This window comes from Carettochelys insculpta, chromosome 8 (assembly GCF_033958435.1).
Source record: "Carettochelys insculpta isolate YL-2023 chromosome 8, ASM3395843v1, whole genome shotgun sequence".
In the NCBI taxonomy this organism is placed as follows: domain Eukaryota; kingdom Metazoa; phylum Chordata; order Testudines; family Carettochelyidae; genus Carettochelys; species Carettochelys insculpta.
In genome coordinates, this window is record NC_134144.1 from 30,068,527 (window position 1) to 30,088,782 (window position 20,256).

The 20,256-nt window shown below is 41.0% G+C and overlaps 1 protein-coding gene across 5 annotated transcripts in view; it reads left to right on the forward strand.

Annotated features, from left to right (window-relative positions):
• Window positions 1-16,894, forward strand: part of ZNF385B (zinc finger protein 385B) — a 124,617-nt gene extending 107,723 nt beyond the window's left edge. For 4 of the 5 annotated variants that reach the window (XM_075001164.1, XM_075001160.1, XM_075001163.1 and 1 more), the window contains 4 exons: window positions 11,333-11,578; window positions 12,743-12,921; window positions 13,237-13,338; window positions 15,480-15,949. In XM_075001164.1, the coding sequence (XP_074857265.1) occupies window positions 11,333-11,578; window positions 12,743-12,921; window positions 13,237-13,338; window positions 15,480-15,698 (746 nt within the window). In that variant the 3' untranslated portion in view covers window positions 15,699-15,949. Of the gene's footprint in view, window positions 1-11,332; window positions 11,579-12,742; window positions 12,922-13,236; window positions 13,339-15,479 lie in introns of all 5 variants that reach the window. The other variant, XM_075001161.1, reaches the window with a different exon arrangement.
• Window positions 16,895-20,256: the final 3,362 nt, after the last annotated feature.

Below are 20,256 nucleotides of genomic sequence, written 5' to 3' on the forward strand. Positions count from 1 at the left end.
AAAGTGTTTGATGAATTCCATTGAAAGTCTTCTCAACCTATTTTTCTAGTGCTAAGCTATGTCACTTTAAAAGCCAGAGACCCACAGGTATGCATTAAACTCTTGGGGTATGTCTATACTTACGGGGAAGTCAGTGTACTGCAATTGGTCTCCTGGGGATCAATGTTGCCGTGTGTGTGAAGCTGTGGCAAAATCGATTTCTCTGGGCTCGGCCATCGATCCTGGTACTCCATGCTGACACACGAAGTAAGGAAAGTCGTCGTGAGCCCAAAGGTCCCTTATCTACACTTGGGAACAAAGATGACCCTGATAAGTCAATTCTAGCTTATGTTAATAATGTGGCTAGAATTCCATATCTGGGATCACCTTAAATCCCTAGTATAGACCAGCCCTTGTAACGGCTGGTTGTTTTTGTGATGGTTTTAGTACGTGCACAGACTCCTTTTCTTGTCTGAATTAACATAATTCTATAGCAGTCAATGGAGCACTTTAAGTTTATACAAGCTGAAAATCTGTCCCCCGTATGTAAATTTGTTTGTGGATAAAAGATATCAGAGATTATCGTTCATTGAAAATCTACCCTTAAACCTACAGAAGTAGTAAACGATTTGTCAAAGATTCAGTCTTCAGCAAATAATACTTTTTGTACTGGCAGTAACTACAAGAAATTTACAGTATCTCAGATGTTTGCGTATTCTGCTAAATAAGCCTAAAACCTGGGTATTGTATTTATTTGGTGATAGAAAGGGAAAGAAGTGATATGACAGCGAGGCCTGCAGCTTGCCTTGGAAAAACTGAATAAGAGTGGTGTAGTTGCGTAGCTGCATCCTAGGTCTACTCTTGTGCGTCATACAACCACATCATCACAACTGTCATGCTGCTTAGGTGAAATGTAAGGGAATGTTGTGTGAAAATTGTGCAATTGCAGGTTGCAAGTGGCTATTTACACACTTCCTGACTCTAGCCAGTCCGTTATCGTTAGTACTAAATTCACCCAAACTTTCAAACATAAATATTTGAGTGCATTTATATTCTGCATTGTTAAAAATAATTTGAAATCCTTAAAACAAGCCAAACTGTTTATAAGGAAGTAGCCTAGGGAATTTGCAATGCAGAATCAGAAATAACGTATCATAGAAATTAATGTGTGAATGTCACTACTGTGCCAGATCCAACCAGATAATACTCCTGGAAATGCCAGTTCATCTCTGGACCTTGGGAGTAAAGGTGCAATTAATCAAATAATGAGTCTAGTCACAGCATAATGCCAGTTTTTCCAGAAATATCCAAATGACAGAATCATAGAAAACTAGAACTGGAAGGGATCTCAAGAGGTCTTTGAGTTCAGCCCCCTGTATTCATAGAAGGACCAAGCACCGTCTTAAATCATCCCTGCAAGATATTTACCTATCCTGCAATCTCCAATGATGGAAATTCCACAATTTCCCTGGGCAATTTATTCCAGTGTTTAACCAACCTGAGAGCTAGGAAGCTTTTCCTAATGTCCTACCTAAACTTCCCTTGCTACAATTTAATCCCATTGCTCCTTGTCCTGCCCTCATATGATAAGGAGAGTAATTTTTCTCCTTCCTCCTTATAACAGACTTTTAGGTACTTGAAAGCTATTATCTCATCCCCTCTCAGTCTTCTCTTTTCCAAACTAAACAAACTTAATTCTTTCAATAATCCTTCATAGGTTTATGTTTTCTAGAGCTTTAATGTTCCCTGATGTATCTGCAACATCCCTAAACTAATCAGTTAGCTTACTTCAGTGTGCAGATATCTTTGATTTTAAATACTTTTTGCTACTCTTTTTTCAATAGAAGCAAAATTGTTGTGTTTATCCTGTGTGTAGAGAGAATAACCTTTTAATTAAAAAAACAAGAAGTCCTGTGGCACTTTATAGACTAACAGATTTTTAGAGCATAAGCTTTCTTGGGTCTTTGCCCATAGAAGCTTAGGATCCAAAAAATTTGTTACTCTATAAGGCGCCACAGGACTTCTCATTGTTTTTGTGGATACAGACTAACACTGCTACCCCTCTGATACTTTTAATTAAATAAAATCTGGAAGCTTGTTTGTTCCAAAAGTAGCCAAGGTACCAGTAGCATTGCATTGTGTGGCTACACATACAGGTTCGCAACGTAACTTTTGTAGTAAGGAGCCCTACATGTCTTTCAGACTCATTTCTCACTACACTTCACAACTTGTTAAGTAGCAGGTACTCTGACTACGTGTATTAATTCCTCAGCATTCAGAAAATAGAAAAAGCAGAGAAGATTTGTTTCATACTCTCTTATCAAATTTTCAGTCACCTTTTTGCCTTCTCCTGTGCTGCCCCTCATGCTTGGGAGGAATTCCACATAAACAGTCCACAAAGCCACTTTCTTGGTCTTCAAATCGCTCCTTAAAACTCTCATTTTCTGTGATGCCCACAAAACACCTTGAGAACAGTTAGGCTACTGATGGATGAGACCACTGCCTCTCATGCTAACCAGTGCTGTCTCACTGATTCCTTGAACTCCCCCATCCAACTGTGGCCTTCTATTGTCTCTCATCTTATACTTAGTTTGTAAGGTTTTGGATAAGGGGCCATCTTTAACTGTGTTTGTACAGCACCTAGCATGACTTTGGCTCTTAGGTACAACAATAGTACAAATAAATAATATCAACTAGCCTGGCCTCTGTTCAACATCTTTGGTTGCCATATTCTGTAAAGTGTGGGTGAAAGAACTGATACAACAGAAAATAAGGGTCTGTTTCAGTTTTAGTTCAGATGTCCCAAGTGTCAAAAATGTTAAATCCAGACTTATAACTTGAGATGTTAAAATATTTATTTGTTTAACACTTTCAGTTTGGACAAGTTTAAATTATAAACTTACATCAGTATGACTGTGTCACTCCTGGGTGTGAAAAATTCACAACTTGGGCTATGTAATTATACCGACTGAACGGCCAGTGTAGAGGTGCTATGTAAGTGTAAGGGCTCCTCCTACAGCAGAATGTCTTTCCATTGGCAGATTAGTATCTTTATGAAGCAGTGCAGCCAGGCTGCAGCATTTTAAGTGCAGGCCTGCCCTAAGTCTGTCTGAAATGATGCATTTAATTACACACACATACATTCCAGGGAATATCCTTGGATTAAAGGCGCTGGTGATTAATTTAATCAGTGTCACTGTTGCTCTACACTACCATAATATCTATGCAATGAGAATTTAGAAAGTGACTAAACACTGTTGGCCACTCTTACCATTGCGTATTCCAAGGACCATTTACTGCAGTTGTGGAAAGGTATCAAACCTTTGCAATTACAGGGTCAAATTCAAACTTGGTTTAGCTGGACATGATGCTGTTGACTTCAAAAGAGTCCTGCCTACCTTACATTAGGTCTGACTCTGAACCAGGACCCATCATCAACACTTGAATATTATGTCAGTGCCTTGTGACTCATCTTGTTTTGAGAATTTGGGGATGTTATGGGAAATGGGGTAGCAACCAAATCATTAAGGCTTTTCAGAGTAATCAAAAATGATGCATATTTGTAAAAGTCATTTCTTCAGCTCCATCACTGTGGCACTGGAGAGCACTTACCACAACTGAAGCATATAAACTTTAAATGTTTACATCTATCCCTGTATATCAGTTCCATTATTCTTAAACATATTAATCTATTCAAAGGCAATTCAATCCACTCACAGAGTACTGAAGCTCAGATATCCATTCACTGATTTATTTGCATATCAATCCTGCTGGAAAAGTATAACAATTGGGGTTCCACAGGGATCTGTTTTAGAACTGGTTCTGTTCAATATCTTCATCAACGGTTTAGATATTGGCATAGAAAGTATGCTTATTAAGTTTGCAGATGATACCAAGCTGAGAGGATTGCAACTGCTTTGGAAGACAGGATCATAATTCAAAATGATCTGGATAAATTGGAGAAATGGACTGAGGTAAACAGGATGAAGTTTAATAAGGACAAATGCAAAGTGCTCCACTTGGGAAGGAACAATCAGTTTCACACATACAGAATGGGAAGAGACTGTCTAGGAATGACTACAGCAGAAAGGGATCTAGGGGTTATAGTGGACCACAAGCTAAATATGAGTCAAGAGAGTGACGCTGTTGCAAAAAAAACAAACATGATTCTGGGATGTATCAACAGGTATCTTGTGAACAAAACACAAGGGGTGCGTCTACACTTGCATTCCTCTTTCGAAAGAGGCATGCAAATGAGGTATACATTTGTGTATTCGTCACCTTATTTGCATGTTCTAATTTCGAAAGAGCTTCTTTCGAAAGAAGAAAGCCAGTGTAGACACTGCTCTTTTGAAATTAAACCCATCTTCAAAAGAATCCTTCTTCCCTTTATTTAATGGGAAGAAGGACTCTTTTGAAGATGGGGTTTATGTTCGAAAAAGCAGCGTCTACACTGGCTTTCTTCTTTTGAAATTAGAATATCCAAATGAGATGCTGAATATGCAAATTTATACCTCATTTGCATTTTTATTTTGCCTCATTTGCATGCCTCTTTCGAAATAGGAATGCAAATGTAGACACACCCAATAAGTCATTCTTCCACTCTACTCCGTGCTCGTTAGACCTCAGCTGGAGTATTGTGTCCAGTTCTGGGCACCGCAGTTTAAGAAAGATGTGGAGAAATTAGAGAAGGTCCAGGAAAGAGCGACAAGAATGATTAAAGGTCTAGAGAACGTGACCTATGAAGAAAGGCTGAAAGAACTGGGCTTGTTTAGTTTGGAAAAGAGAAGATAGTGGGGGTTTTCAAGTATCTAAAAGGGTGTCATAAGGAAGAGGGAGAAAACTTGTTCTTCTTGGCCTCTGAGGATAGAACAAGAGGCAATGGGCTTAAACTGCAGCAAGGGAGGTTTAGGCTGGACATTTGGAAGAAGTTCCTAACTGTCAAGGTGGTCAAACAGTGGAATAAATTGCCTGGGGAGGTTGTGGAATCTCCATCGCTGGAGATATTTAAGAACAGGTTAGTAGATGTCTGTCAGATGGTTTAGACAGTGCTTGGTCCTGCCATTGGGGCAGGGGGCTGGACTTGATGGCCTCTCCAGGTCCCTTCCAGTCCTAGTATTCTATGGTTTTATGATATGAATCATTTTATTGTACTTCTGTTATTGACTGGCTTTTTAAAATGTTCTGTAACATTTTACAGATAGCATCTGAATTGGCAATCTCAGGGGCTGGGGGAGGGGTTAACTCCTTTTTTCCATAGGAACAAAAGGAAAGAAGCAATAATGAAAAAAGCCATTTGTCTTCCTCAGCAGACATGAATTTCAGTCCACAGAAGAAAACACTTTGTCACTACAGTGGCTGTCCTCTCAGACCAAATTTTTGTCTAGTCTTTATCCAGAGGCCAAAGGAGCTGGCTTTATTCAGGGGTCTGGTAGTCTCCCCGAGCCATAACAGTTTCAGTGATTTATTGGAGTTTCAGTGTAGCAACAATGTCTACTTAGACATATTCTTCTTCTAAGGGTCTTCTTTTGCAGGAAGCATAAATCCAGATTCACGTCCAAACATAACCAAAGGGTGTCCATGGGCAGTCACAATTTTCAGGGCTCTCAAACCTCTTCTGTCTTTTAGCTGCCCGGAGCTGTTACTGATTCATTTGAGTTTCAATGTAGCATCCGTGTCCAGTTAAACATATTCTTCTTTCAAGAGTCGTCTTTGCCAGGAGGTCTAAATCCAGGTCTAAGCCTGCAAAGATCCAGTGCTTTTGCATCCCGTTTCAAAGACAGGTTTACTACCCCTCCCCTCAATTATAAAAAGCACATCTCTTATAAAGGCAAGCCAGACCCCTGTCCAGAAAAGGGGAAGTTGGTTTAACATGGCAGGAGAAAGAGGGGAGTGAAATGTGGGAATATGGGGCTATGGGGCTCAAGAAACTGTGGAATAGGTTCTCACAACACACTGCTGCAGCACTCAACTTAAGCTCTATTTAAGCTACTTGTGTGTGGCAGCAATAAGTCAGTTTTGTGGGGAGCATGTGGGAATATGAAGATGCTCAAAATCAAATGGTTAAAACCCAGTGTTAAGAAATCGATTTTAATAAAATTGATTTCAGCTCATAGAGTAGACGCAGCATTGAATTCTGCAGTAGAACTTCCCAAGAGTGCAGCCGAAGCTGTGACTTGTAAGTCAGTTCAAACAAATCTGATTTGGTAGGGAAATGGACAAATTGCCCAGCCTAGATCTTCGTCTTCTCTATTTGTTGTGAGTGTCTGACATGCAAATTCAATCAGACATAGTTCTAATTAGCTAAATACACCTCCAATTCTCAAATCCAACTGTGACACTAGATACAAGCCGAACAGTCATACATAGATGAAAGCAACTTCAAAGCCAAGGCTGAAACAATGGAGGTAAGAGACAACAGCATTTATATTACTGAGCCCAAAGTGATACTTAGTAAGTTTTTTTTTCCTCTCTTATTTCAAATAAAAACAGTATTCAGTAAGAGCTAGGAATGAGCCAGCAATTTTACTGCTCCTGGGGCTTAAGTTAAAAAGGATACTTAGTCCTTAATTGCAGACAAGAATATAACAGACAAATATTCTCTGTGCTTTAGTAAAAGAGCAGTCATATACTGTCCTGTAGTATGGGGTCCCACACAGGCCGGGGTCAGCATCCACAAGAGCAAGAAGAGCCCTTTTTTGAATGTAGTAACAAAAAATAAAACAAATCAAGAGCCGCAATGCATGTGAATATGAGACGGTCCTTAATAAATCACATCAAACCATACTTTTTGTAACGCCTATTTTAAGAACAGCGCACACGCTCATATCCAACAATGCGCTGCACATAATAAAGCAGGGGTTATCCAACATTTCAAGATCACACACCATTGGCTATTCAGATAAAAATTGTTCATTGTTGGACTTTTAGACATTCACTGAAGTATCAAAAATAATCAGGAGGGTTTATGTTCTACTTTGCAGGTATAGTGTCCAGTGCCACAAAGAAGTCCTTAAAGTGATGCATGTGGCTCTGGAGCTACAGGTTGTAGATGGGGGTAATTCCAGAAAAGAACACAGAAGATTTTACCCATATTGGCACCATGCAGGGATTAGGCCAAATTTCAGCTCTTGTGTTCTAAGTTTGTCTAGTGCTGCCTGCAGAGCAGTAGATCTCTCCTTCCTAGCAGGACCTGGGAAAAAGAAGAGCCTCAGCAGAGTTGGAGCCTTGTGCTCCATCTACTGGAAATGGGCAGTCGTGGGGCTGGAGGGAGTGTGTGCTGCAATCTTCTAAATCTTTAGAGTGGAACAGAGTCCACTTCTGGCCTGAGGCATGTGAGTGCTCGTGGAGGTGTTGAACGAAATTCTGTTCTGATTTATCTCGAGTCCGAATCTGTTCACTCCAGTGGACTTGTACCAGATGTAAGACTGTGTGGAGTTTGGCTTACAGGTATTATCCCTGAATTAAGCATCCAGGGAAGCTTTACTATAGAGCTGTATCTTTACAGCCACCTCTCCTCTTATGTCTGGATTTTATATAATGCTTCCAAGAGTATCTAGGCTGAAACACTCCAAAATATACAAGCATTTTATATATTATGAAGTCATCTACACTGTTAAATAGTATACAAGTGATGAGTTTCCTTGGCTGTGTCTACACTAGCTCCCTACTTCAAAGGGAGGATGGTAAGCAGGGTGTTGGGAGTTTATTAATGAAGCACTGTGGTGCATATACAGCACTTCATTAAGCAATTCCCCCCCTCCACCCCCCGCAGCAACTCTGAAGTGTTAAACTTCAAAGTGCTGACTCACGTGTGGCCGCGACTCACACACCAGTACTTTGAAGTGCCTGGGCAAGTTCGAAGTCCCTTTACTCCTCAAAATTCTGGGGGGGACTTTGAAGTCCCAGTGGGTGAGCCGCAGCTGCATGCGAGCCAGCACTTCGATGTTTAACCGACCTAGGGCAGCCACACAATCGCAGCTCCTCTGTCTCCCCCATCCCGCTGCTCTTGCCCCACTTCCACCCCCACTATTCCTGCTGCTACTGCCCACCCTGCTCCTCTTCCACCCCACTGCCCTGCAAGCTTTTCCCCAAGTGGTCCTCGACTTGGTGGGGTGGATAATGTCACCATCAGCCCCCCCTGCATGCCAGCTCTCCCATCCCACCAGGACCCCCAAGCCCTCTGAGCCCCCATCCTCCTCCTGCCGACCCTGAGCCCACTGAACCCCCCCACCTCTGTACCTCCCAGTCCTCCTGGCCCCTTCCCAGCCCTGACATGGTCCCTGAACCCAGAGCAGGAGGGGATCATGTGGACACTGTGTCCTTGTCCCCTGCCCCCTCTAAGCTAATGCCCCTTCCATCCCTACCATATGTATATAGTTACTCTTGTTTGCAGTTTCCATGATGTTCTTGTTGTAGGTGTTTATTTCCTGCTCTGAGTGGGTGAGAGGTTCTGTGCACTAACGATTACTTTCTACAACACCCCCTGCGTCCCTCATCATTGTGGGGGGAGTGAGATGTGGGTGGGTGGGTGAGGCCATTGTGGGGAAGGGGTGGGCCTTGGGGCCTGGGAACCCAGGATGGGGTCCCATGGGGGGAGGGTCATTGGGGGCCACGGGCAAAGATCTCCCAGAGGGCCTCCTGTATCAGCACCCATTGCAGTGGGAATGGCAGGTGGGTGCCGCTTCCAGCTCCTCATACTTGGGGGTGGAATTAGTCAGCCAGCCAGCCCTGGAAGAAGTCCTCATTCTTTCTCTCCACTAAGTTGTAGAGAGCACAGCAACCACCCAGAACCTATGGGACATTCTGATCCCCAATGTCCAGCCGCATGAGGAGGCATCTAAAGAGTGCCTTCAAGCATCTGAAGGCGCACTCCACTGGCAGCCAAGCCCAGTTGAGGCAAGCATTGAATAGTTCCTGCAAGGGGTCCGGGTGCCCAGTGTGAGGGCACATGAACCCGAGTAGGATGGGATATGCTGCATCCACAGCAATGCAGTGCTACATGATGATGTCTCCAACAGGCATCTCCCATTGGGGCACATAAGTCCCCTTCTCCATCCTCTGGAAGAGGCTCAGGTTCCACCTTCACCTTGTGGGCCTGGCCCAACCAGCCAATGTATAGATTGGTGGAGCATCTCTGGTGGTCCACCATAGCCTGCATGACAATGGAGTGGTACACCCTTCTGGTTCACAAACTCGGCCATGCTGTGATCTGGGGGATGGATGCGAATGTCTCACTGAACACACCGATGCAGTTTGGGAAGCGCTGGGTCACAAAGCCAGCAATGGCTACATCCGCATCCCTGAGCCAGATGACCCTCCACAGCAGGATGTCATGGATGGCCTTGACGACCTGCAAGAGGAGGAGACTGAAAACATATGTGAGGGCCTGAGTGGGAGGGCCCATGGTTCCAGAATGCCTGCCACTCCACCCCTGCCATCCTCCTGGGGCTGTGCAGACTCTGGGCTGCAGGGAGCAGCTGTTGGGGAGGGGTCCTTTAAGGAGGCCTGGGGCCAGCAGTCCCAGAAAAGCTTTGCCAGTCATGGGACCCGCTGTCTGCAGGCTTCCAAGTTCCTCATCTTTTGACAGAGTGGATCACTTTTCGCAGATGCTTTTGTGTGTAGATGGCATCTGTGTGTAGAGGACGTCTCTGCCAGCAGTGACTTGTGTCAACAGATGCTTCCAGTGTAGATGTAGCTAGAAGCATGGTGAAGCTCTGAAGTGTGTTACCTGGATGGGGGATAGAATCACCTTCCCTACAGGTCTTTAAGTCCTGGCTTGACAGAGGCCTGGCTGGGATGATTTAGTTGAAAGTGGTCCTGCTTTCAGAGGGGGGTTGGTCTTGATGACCTCCTGAGGTCTCTTCCAACCCTATAATTCGCTGTTCTTCACTGTTTCAGTGAGTAGTGGTGGCCTTAAGCTTGTGTTGCGCAGATTGGCTGAAGTGGAATCAGAAGGAGTGGACCCAGTGGTATTTGGGACAGTTGTGGGCTTTGTGATATAAATTTCATTTTTAAAGCTGCTTTTAAGAGCTTTTCTGTGGTTTAGCTGATTCCTGTTTTACTGCGATGGGGCGGGGCAGGGCGGGGCGGGGTATGTGCCAAGCTAGCGCTATGTATAACAATTATTTAAACAAGTATAATGGTTAAGAAATTTATTTTGATCTTATTGAAACAGTTTTAATTTTAATCTTGTCTAGGAATGTATTATGCAAAACTGTGTTTTTTTTAATCACCTTGTAATCTGTCTTTCAATGCAAGTCTTCCTCAGGGCATTGTTTTTTGTCTTGTATCATGGTCTTATCTCTTGACGTACTTGTGTCTAATAAGCCATAGTGTGTCTAATCCGAAAGGCACAGCTGGCCTGTGGGACTCTGTGAATATTCGAGCCCTACAAAGGTCAAGGCTAATCTCATCTCTTATTTTAAAAAGCATCTAACCTTTTTCCTTGCAAAAGTACCCTGGTAAATACAAACTGGCAGTTACGCTGATGTCAGCTGCTCGATTGAGTTGAAGTTTCTCACTGAGATTTCCCCTAATGATGAACTTTCCCCAATGATAGGAGTTTATTCCTGTAGCTCTGACATCCTAGCAGTAACTTTTGACACCCAGGCTGCTTAGGCTACTGCTGACAATATTAGTGCCACCTCTGTTCCGTGTAGGCTCTTGGATGGCTGCTTATAAGTGAGTAACTGTCCCCTCATCATATGGTGATGAGCATGTGCCTCCTACATTCTAATCTTGGCTCTTATAAATGACCTCTGCAGCTTCAGTCAAGATCTCTTTGCTTTGGAATCCCCATCTGTAAAATGAAATTGTGCCTTCTGCCTCGTCCCAGAGGAGGCCTAGGTGATTGATTAATCAGGAGCACACAGGAGCATTGAATGTATGTTACAACCTTTAAGCCTCCCAGTTTGTATAGGGAATTACACCTTGAATAATTTTTCCTAAATATTGGCAGTTGTACATTGTCCTCTCTGTAAACTTTAGAAAAGCACTCTAGTCTGCTTGCATACCTGAAATGGGGGAAGTGGGTCTCAAGGTCATGGGAGAACATCAGGATTATCCTCCCCAATGAAATTAGCTTGAAAATTCCTGTTCTTTGATACAGTTTGGTCCCTTCCAAAGGCAAACAAATTGCTTTTCAGAAGTATTTTTATGATCTCGGCGTTATGTCTCTGGTAGTGATGATTTAGCAGTTTCCTGAGAGCCCAGAAAATTAGCCCCAAAACTAATTAAGAATGATGATAGAAATCTAACAAGGGATCTTGAGATTTCTTCCTTTAGGATATTGCTGCTCTGTATATATTCTCTATGTGTACATTAACTTACGATACATGTTTGTTTCTTTTAGAAGATAAAGGAAAAGTAAAAACCAGTGGTTGTACTCAGCCTTCAAATACTGAAGTGGGCCTGTTCCTCCCCAAAGCTGGAGCTGTAACATTAGCACCTATAACATCTGTATCATCCTCTAAAAGCACAAATGGAGCAACTGGTACAGTTGCTGAATCAGAAGAGGAAAAAGCCAAAAAACTACTTTACTGTTCACTATGCAAAGTGGCTGTGAACTCCTTATCACAGCTAGAAGCACACAACACAGGTGAGTTACTACATATAAGTGTGTGACACCTCACTTAAAAATAAAGTCCTTTATAATCTCAAGCAGAAAAGTTTTAAAATACCGTTTTTAAAGATGCCCTTTTTAAATTCTCCTATTCTGAAGACTGATTTCTCCAAACTTTCTACAGCCCAGGATACCTACTTGTACTTTGCCCTAACTTAACGGGTGCTTCCAATTAACATGAAGTTTTCAACATTATTGCACATTCTGTACTGCTTCCAGTTCTAACGTAGAACATATTTCTTCTTAATATGCTTAGCTAAATTCTCTCATTAGTAAAATGTAGTTTTTTTATGTAATATCTTGAGGATCCTCTCTCTATCCACATAAACATGGACGGACAGAAGCAAACCCCAAAAGGCTTTTGTAGTACAGCCTTTGCTTAGTATTTTCTCTCTCCTGGACTGCAAAGGGTCAGGACCTTAACAATCACATAAATTCCAGAGACATACATCATTTAGACAAGGATTTCTTATGAATTCCTCATGGATCCCTAGACCTAATGCCAGGGGGTGAGATCGTAGACCCATTGAAGTTAGTGGCAAAAGTGTCATTGAGTAAGAGGAACCAAGATTTCACCCAGTATGTCTTCTTCTGTGGTTCTTATTATAATAAAGACCACACAACTAGCTTTCATCTATATCCCTTTAATTTACTGGCCATGGGTCTCTGACTCCTCCAATGAGGGGCTTATTCTGAACAGGAAGACGTAGTTAGGGCTGGTTGAAACAGGATTAACCAAGTCTAGTTTATATGCAGATTTTAGTATCCTCCTTGGCTATACCCTTTTATCCATTTGCAGAATGGTAAGTGGCAACAACCTGGTCCATGAGATGAGGGGAAAATATTCCAATGTGTACTTCTTCCTTTTCTGCACAAAACATCTAATTTCTTTTATGGTTTGCCCTGTGTGGCATGCTGTGGTGAAATGTGTAGTAAAGTAATCAAAGGCAAGATAATGCACAATCTAAACCATGTCAAGTATGTAACCATGGTGTTTCCTGAACAATAATTTCATGTTATAGAACATCTAAAAAGTGATGGAATCTGCAGCAGTGCTGAAAAATAAATTCACTGAGATGTGTTGCATAAGAAGAACACACTTAATCATTGTTAGTCTTTATCCATCTAATTGTCCACTAGGATCCAAACACAAGACAATGGTGGAAGCTCGGAATGGTGCGGGTCCAATTAAGTCTTATCCTAGGCTTGGATCCAGGCTGAAGATTCAAAATGGCAGTAAGGGCTCAGGACTGCAGAACAAGACGTTTCATTGTGAAATCTGTGATGTCCATGTCAATTCGGAAATTCAGCTTAAACAGGTACCTTTTAATATCGCAAAGCTTTTGCCCAAGTGCAAGTGACATTGGGTCCTTACAGCTTGGATCACAGAATTGTGCGTATTTGATTTAACTCTGTTCTATATGCATAAAAATAATTTGTGGTTCTTTATGTGAAAACTGGTGAGCATCATTCATCAAGAAACAACTGTTAGATCATTGCTGCATCCCTTCAGCCTTACTTATTTCACAGTGTCTTCAACAAGGGTCTTGGTGCATCCAGCTGCAAAATCAATTTGAAAAAATAAAACTCTGAGAGCTGTGATTGTTTCTTAAGTGTGTTCTTTATCATTTCAGCACATTTCCAGCCGAAGGCACAAGGACAGAGTGGCAGGGAAGCCTATGAAACCTAAATATAGCCCTTACAACAAACTTCAACGCAGCCCAAGTATTTTAGCAGTAAGTACCATTACTATGCACCACTACTGTATCTGTGAGCTTATGACCTTGAGACTCTCACTGCAAGGAGACCAGGCATATGGCAGGGGGGAAAGCTTCTGAATTTCTCCCCCTGCAGGCTGAATCTGTATTAGCAGCAGGTTTGAAGATAGTGTATACTCTGTTTGCCCACTCATAGGCAAAATAGCACTCCAGAGTTCTATATTGCTAGAGGGGAGTGGATGATCAGTGGGATGTGGAATGGATTGTGTGTCTAGTGGAAAGGTGAACACTTCTGTTTTTAGTGCACTCCTCTTTAATGGCTGGAATGGACACACATTGTTTGTCCATCTGGGCTGTTACGGAAGAGTGGAGGTGTTTTAGAGCATTACTTTCCTATCACTGAGGAATTCATCCTAAGTTTATTACAGAGATACTAGATCACCACTTTCTGTTTTGGCTTCCAAAACTTTCAGCCCAGAATATTCCCTTCCTTTGCTCTGGGTTCCTTCCCACGGAGCTTCCCCCATAACACCCTTTGGCGATTTCTCTAGCCAAGCTGCTCGCAGCTCAGCCTGACTCCCACCTCAGAGAGATTTGCATGCCCTCTGCTCACTAGTTAAGCCATCCTGCAATGGTCACTGTGTTTGATTCATTAGTGCTTTTATGTGTTGGAACTAAGGAGGTGCAATTATTCATGTCCAAAAGTGAGACCCTACCCAAAAAGCATATGCAACCTGATTAGAAGTTTTCAAATATTAATGTTTTTGTGTAATTATGTAGTCAAATGAAAATGTTTCCGGATTGCCCCACTGCTCCCCACTCACTAGCTTTGGGTCACACTAATCTTGCTCAGTTCTGTAAAGCATTATATTTTTATCTCTTGGATTTAAAACCTACAGTAATAGAGCCAGGATATAAATATCTTTCCTCCCACCCATAAGTACTTAGCCTTGAATCACACCAATCCACAAGGGGATTTACAATGTATACATTTTAAGGGTAGTTTTTCAATACACATACCAGTTATGTTAGGGATCTCAAAGAGAGACATCTTTTATTAAAATGATTGGGGACATTATTTAGTCTTGGAGACTACAAAATATGTTGAAAAGAACAAATCTGCATTCATAGAGAAAGAACTAGATGAACCGATGGGCGTTTCCCATCTCTGCATTTTTCTACACCCCATTTTTATACATAACAAGAAATGAGGAAGATGCACCTTGCTATTTTTACAAGTTATGATCTTGACTCGTTTTTCCAATCTTGAATTTCATGGTGATGATTTATAGAATTTGGAGAGTTTCACTCTCATAAATTACCTTTACCCCCACACGCTGGCACACCCACATCCATTCACTGTGAATTTGTCAGTATTTAAATGCACAATTCAGTTGTATAAATTGTCCCGGTTGTCACAATAAAATGTAGATACAGTTTTCAAAATTGCTGAGACTATTTCCCATTTAGTAGGTTTGCATCTGCATATTTATACTAGCAAAATTAATTGCAGGTGCATAGCGGCATACTTTTACTATTCTGATTGGCGTCTGTAATCTAGCAGTTAACATCACAAGCAACAAAATTTTCATCCACTGTTCAGGTACATATGTGACAATGCTGATGGAAAATTTTGCAGTTGAATATTTGAACTGCTGTCTGTTCAGTAAAGCAATCTATGTTCATTTACCTTTTGGGCTACGCACAGACATCTGAAACCAGAAATGGCTGAAACTGGAGCAGAAGAAATAATTATAAATCAGGTGTAAAGTACTGAGAAGCAATTGAAAATGGCTTTTGTTACTGCTATCCAGACAGATAAATAGCTTAAAAACTTAAGGAGTTCTTTGCCAGGGTTAAGTATCGGAGGGATAGCCGTGTTAGTCTGGATCTGTAACAGCAACGAAGGGTCCTGTGGCACCTTATAGACTAACAGAAAAGTTTTGAGTATGAGCTTTCGTGAGCACAGACTCACTTCATCAGATGCATCAGATGAAGTGAGTCTGTGCTCACAAAAGCTCATGCTCAAAACTTTTCTGTTAGTCTATAAGGTGCCACAGGACCCTTCGTTGCTTTGCCAGGGTTAATACTTTTACTTATTGTAAAAATGGTGGAGAGAACAATATTTACACTTTTATTTTTCTTTTTGTGTTTTTCAGGCAAAACTAGCATTCCAAAAAGATATGATTAAGCCCCTAGCACCTGCTTTCCTTTCATCTTCTCTTGCTGCGGCTGCAGCTGTATCATCTGCTCTGTCTCTCCCTCCCCGTCCTTCTGCCTCTTTGTTTCAGACACCTGCAATTCCACCAGCTCTCCTAAGGCCGGGTCACGGGCCCATACGTGCGACTCCTGCATCGATCCTTTTTGCACCATACTAATTTTGTAGTGATAATAAGATAACCATGGCCAGTAGAAAGGGAGAAAAGGAAGCAAAAGCATGTAAGGATTTGATATTTTAAAATGCCTTTCTCTTTTATAATGCCACACAGTGTGACACCCAAAAGTCCAAATCGCAGCATTCTTCATGGACAGGTACTGTATTCCAGAAGCCTAGACAACATCTCTCACACTCTTTTAATTCAATAATTTGTCAGAGAAGGTGTTACCAAAAGCTTTATGGCTCATAATAAGAAAGCATCAAGATTCATGCATCTGTTGGTTTTATATAATGAATTACCCGGGAAACATGATTTACCTTGGAAACAAGGAACACAGAATATTTCCTGAGTGACTTGAAAACTGGAGTCTTCCTTGCTCACACACATGTAAATAGGTCTCTGGAATCCAACTGGTAATATTTTAGTGTGAAAAGGTAGATTAACCAAGTGCTTAATTGTGGATAACATCTTAATAAGTGATTGCATCCTTTTCTCTTTATTGTGGTCTTTTTGACAGGAATCGTTTACTGTTTTAGACCACAGTACTGATGTATCTTGTGTAGTACTAGAGATGTATCGCCTGTCTGATTTAGACACTTTTGGTTGCTGTGCAAATATTTGGAAATAATGCAGCTTTGAACGTTTTTTTAAACAATTATTTCTCTTGTTTCACATTTTATTTAGAAAGATTAAAAATAGAAAGCCATAAAACATATAGGTAAGATTGATACTTGTTTACTATTTTCATTTTAACTTATTTTGGAGTTTCCTCACTGGTGTTGCTAAGCAAAGTTTAACATTAAAAAACAAACAAACAAAAAAAGCTTTTCGATTGCACATTATCATAGCTCACATGCATTGTTCAAGAAGACAATGGGTCATGTATTTATACGTAAATAGCCTTTTTCTTCATGTCTAAACTTGTTTCCTTTGTAACAATGCTGCATAATGTTGTGGCTCCCTAATGCAATAATGTACAGAACGTAAAATATTTATAATTGACTGTCTTTTCTGTTTATTGACTATATTGAAGTTCTGCCCTCCCTTGTCTCCTGTCTTTACCCTCTTTTATAAAAGTAATATCAATATGCAGTGCTCAGACTTAAGTCTATGTGATGTTAGGGGGAAAAGTATAATAAAGGAATAAAATAGAGTTAACTCTTTTAGAACATCTTTATCTGCAATCCGTAAATAGTAAAATGTCTGTGTATTTTTTTAAATGTATCTTTTCAATAAAATATTATGAAAAAATAGAAGCACATCTTTCAGTTTCTTAAAGGGGGAAGAAAACACTCATGAAACAAACACATCAGCTAAGGCAGTGGCCCACAATCTTTTCAGACTACTGTACCCTTTTCTGCTTTGTCTTGCATACTCCAAGTTCCAACTCACTTGAAAACTAATTGCTTATAAAATCAGACCTGAAAATGTAAAGGTGTCACAGAACATTATTACTGAGAAATTGCTTGCGTTTTCATTTTTATCATATAAATATAAAATTGACTGGAATATAAATATTATACTTACACTTCAGTAGATAGTATGCACAGCAGTATAAACAAGTTGTCATTATGAAATTTTTGTTTGCAATTACATCACTAATGTTTTTACGTAGGCTGTGATAAAATAAGGCAAATATCTAGATGAGTTGATGCACCTCTGGACGACTTTTGCTTATCCCAGTTAAGAACCACTGAACTAAGGGAATCTCTAGCTCAGTAGACAGCAGTATCCAAAACTATGTCTAGATTACAGCGATTTGTCGAAAGAAGATTTTGTTGGGAGATGTCTTCTGACAAAATTTCTGTCAACAGATCAGATCGCGGCCAAACTGCCAAGTGGATTGCAAGAACAATGCTCTGTTGACAGAGTGTGGCCCGGCTGCTCTCTCAACAAAATGGTCAACCAGAAACACAGCAGACAGGGCTGTCCGGTGTCCTGGAAGCCCTGTCTGTTGATAGAGGGTCACCTGGAATGTCCAGATCAGCTTTCAGTCAACAGATTTCTGTGAACAGAGGAGGTATGTCTCATGGGGAGAGGGATAAGGCTATTGATAAAAGTGGTGCATTCTGTTGATTTACTGTCAACGGACTGCCTTGGGAATCTGGACATTCCCAGGTTTTGTTGACAAAACCCTCTAGTGTAGATGTAGCCCTAGTGTATAACTATAGTACCTGTACTTAACTTCCTAAATGCTGTCTTAACTTCATTTGTCCCCTACATTTTGAACAAGGCTTCTAGTGAAGGTTTTTATAGCATATCTTAAAATATTCAATCTTTTGCAAGCCTCAAGGAAAGACTGCTGAACCAGGATAACGTATAAATCTGAAAAGAAACACCATACTGATATGTTACCAAATGCCTATGCCTGGATTATAATTAAAATGAAATTGATTGTGGTTTACTGGAAACAGGGTATTTGAAAACATTTATTCTGTATTAATATAAAAAACCTTACTTGTGAAGCAGTCTGGTTGCTACAGGAACAAAACATGACTGACACAAATACATAAAAGCAAGCAAATGAAAACATAAGTCATGTTAACAGTACATATCCTTTACTCCTCTACCTTCAAGTATACACTTTATTATTACAACTATCATACACCACAGGCCATATGACCTTTTTGCTCATACACTTTACTTTATTATTTCTGCCCCTCCTCCCACTAGCTATGGCTGTTTGGTGTAGTTTGTGGTTCGTTCTGTTGTAAGAAGCTACTTTGATAGAGGATTGTGTGCAGATGGGCAGTTAAAGGGAATGATAGAAGGCTGACAGCTCTATGGGGGCAGAGTTAAGGTTGTGGAACATGGTCTGCGGTTTGCACGGACATGCTGACTTTGTACATGTTTGTGCATAAAATATGAATTTCTATGTACTCTGGGATGATCCTGTTGAGGATATGGGTTACAGTGTACAAACAGACATGCTTTCATTCGCACTTACTTAGGCCTGATGATGTAACTCTTACATTGAATAAGGTTTACTCACCCAAATAGTCTCAGTGGAGTAACTTGCATGAAGAAGTGCTACTGCATATGAGTTACTTCTGCTGAATCAGAGATTTAGCTGGTTGTGTGGGAAATGACTGTATTCTATGGATTAAAACATGGATTTCTGCTGTCATGCGAAAGCACTACTTTAAGGTGGGGTGTTATTTACTGTTCAGATAAGATCGTGTGAGTAGGGCTCTAAATTAAATAGCTTCAGTTTAATGTGGGTTCCCATAATGACAAAGTTATACTTGTAGGAGGTACATATGCTATCAAATAACAGATTTCATAGACAATTGACTGTTTTAAGATGAGTTTTTCCCCAAAGGCATCCTAAATGGAAGAAATACTATATGATATGTCATGTACAGTGAAAGAATATATAATTTCATCCATGAATGAATGAAATCACTTAACCCAATAGAACCCAAAGGGCATAAACAAACAGGCAGGGAGCCAAGAAACTAATTCTCCCATTCAAATTCATGTCAGAACTCCTTGTGTGCTTTTCTCTGTTTATGTACACTGTGAGCTCCACTTTCAATTCAAGTCAAATCCAGACACACAGGGGACTTGAGATAATATTTGCATGATAAATTGTAAACACTCCCATTAAGGCAGCTAATATTTCGCATTTTATAACCTAGCTCTCCATAGCAGGGATCTGATATAGCCACTTAGAAAAACACTGTGTTTTATCAGCTGACTTGGATTTTCCAGGGTCATTTCTCTGTAGCTGTAACTTCATTACAGACAGCTGCCTATGAATTTCATGGATTCACGAAAACAAAGAATAAGCATTCAAACACAGCTTTTAGAATTAACAGTGACATTAGTGTTTTAAATGGAAATGCTTGAACAGCCAGAGTATTTTTAAAGTGACAGGGACAGATCTTTTCTATTCCAGGGATCTGATCAGTGCAGGAGATGGGATGGGGTGTCCAGGCACCAATTCTGAGATCCCAGGCCCAGTGCTGTCTAGGGTTGTGCTACACAGTTTTAAATTGTGTCACTGATGTAAGGTGTTTAGTGGATCCTACGCTGAGAGAGAATTGTAGCAGGGCTCCGTCACATCTTGTACAAGGGAAGGGATACAGGGCCTAGGTATGGACATTTGTGTCCATATTACAGTCTCTTAATGTCATCTGAGTAGATTAATGGGGTCAGGCTACAGGATCTGATCCATACAGTTCATCAGCATGTCTAAGACAAATGACAGAAATGTGATCCTTTCTGACCACTAGAGGGAGAAGATTTATCTTCCCCTACAACAATCTGTTCTGGTATGGCTGTGGTCTGAAGAAGTGGGTCTGTCTGGTGAAAGCTCATCGCCTAATAAATTATTTTGAGTCTTTAAAGTGCTACTGGACTGCTTTTTTGTTTTGATAGACTACAGACTAGCATGGTTCTCTCTCTGTTACTATTCTACAAATGGAAACTTTGATTAGAATTTTTTTTTCTGCAAGCCCATGTGCAGGAGAGGTGCAACAGGTGGGAACACACCCTCCCTCCAGGCATAGGCAGCAATGGCTCCCGAGTTCTCCCCACTTCATATCCTTATTCT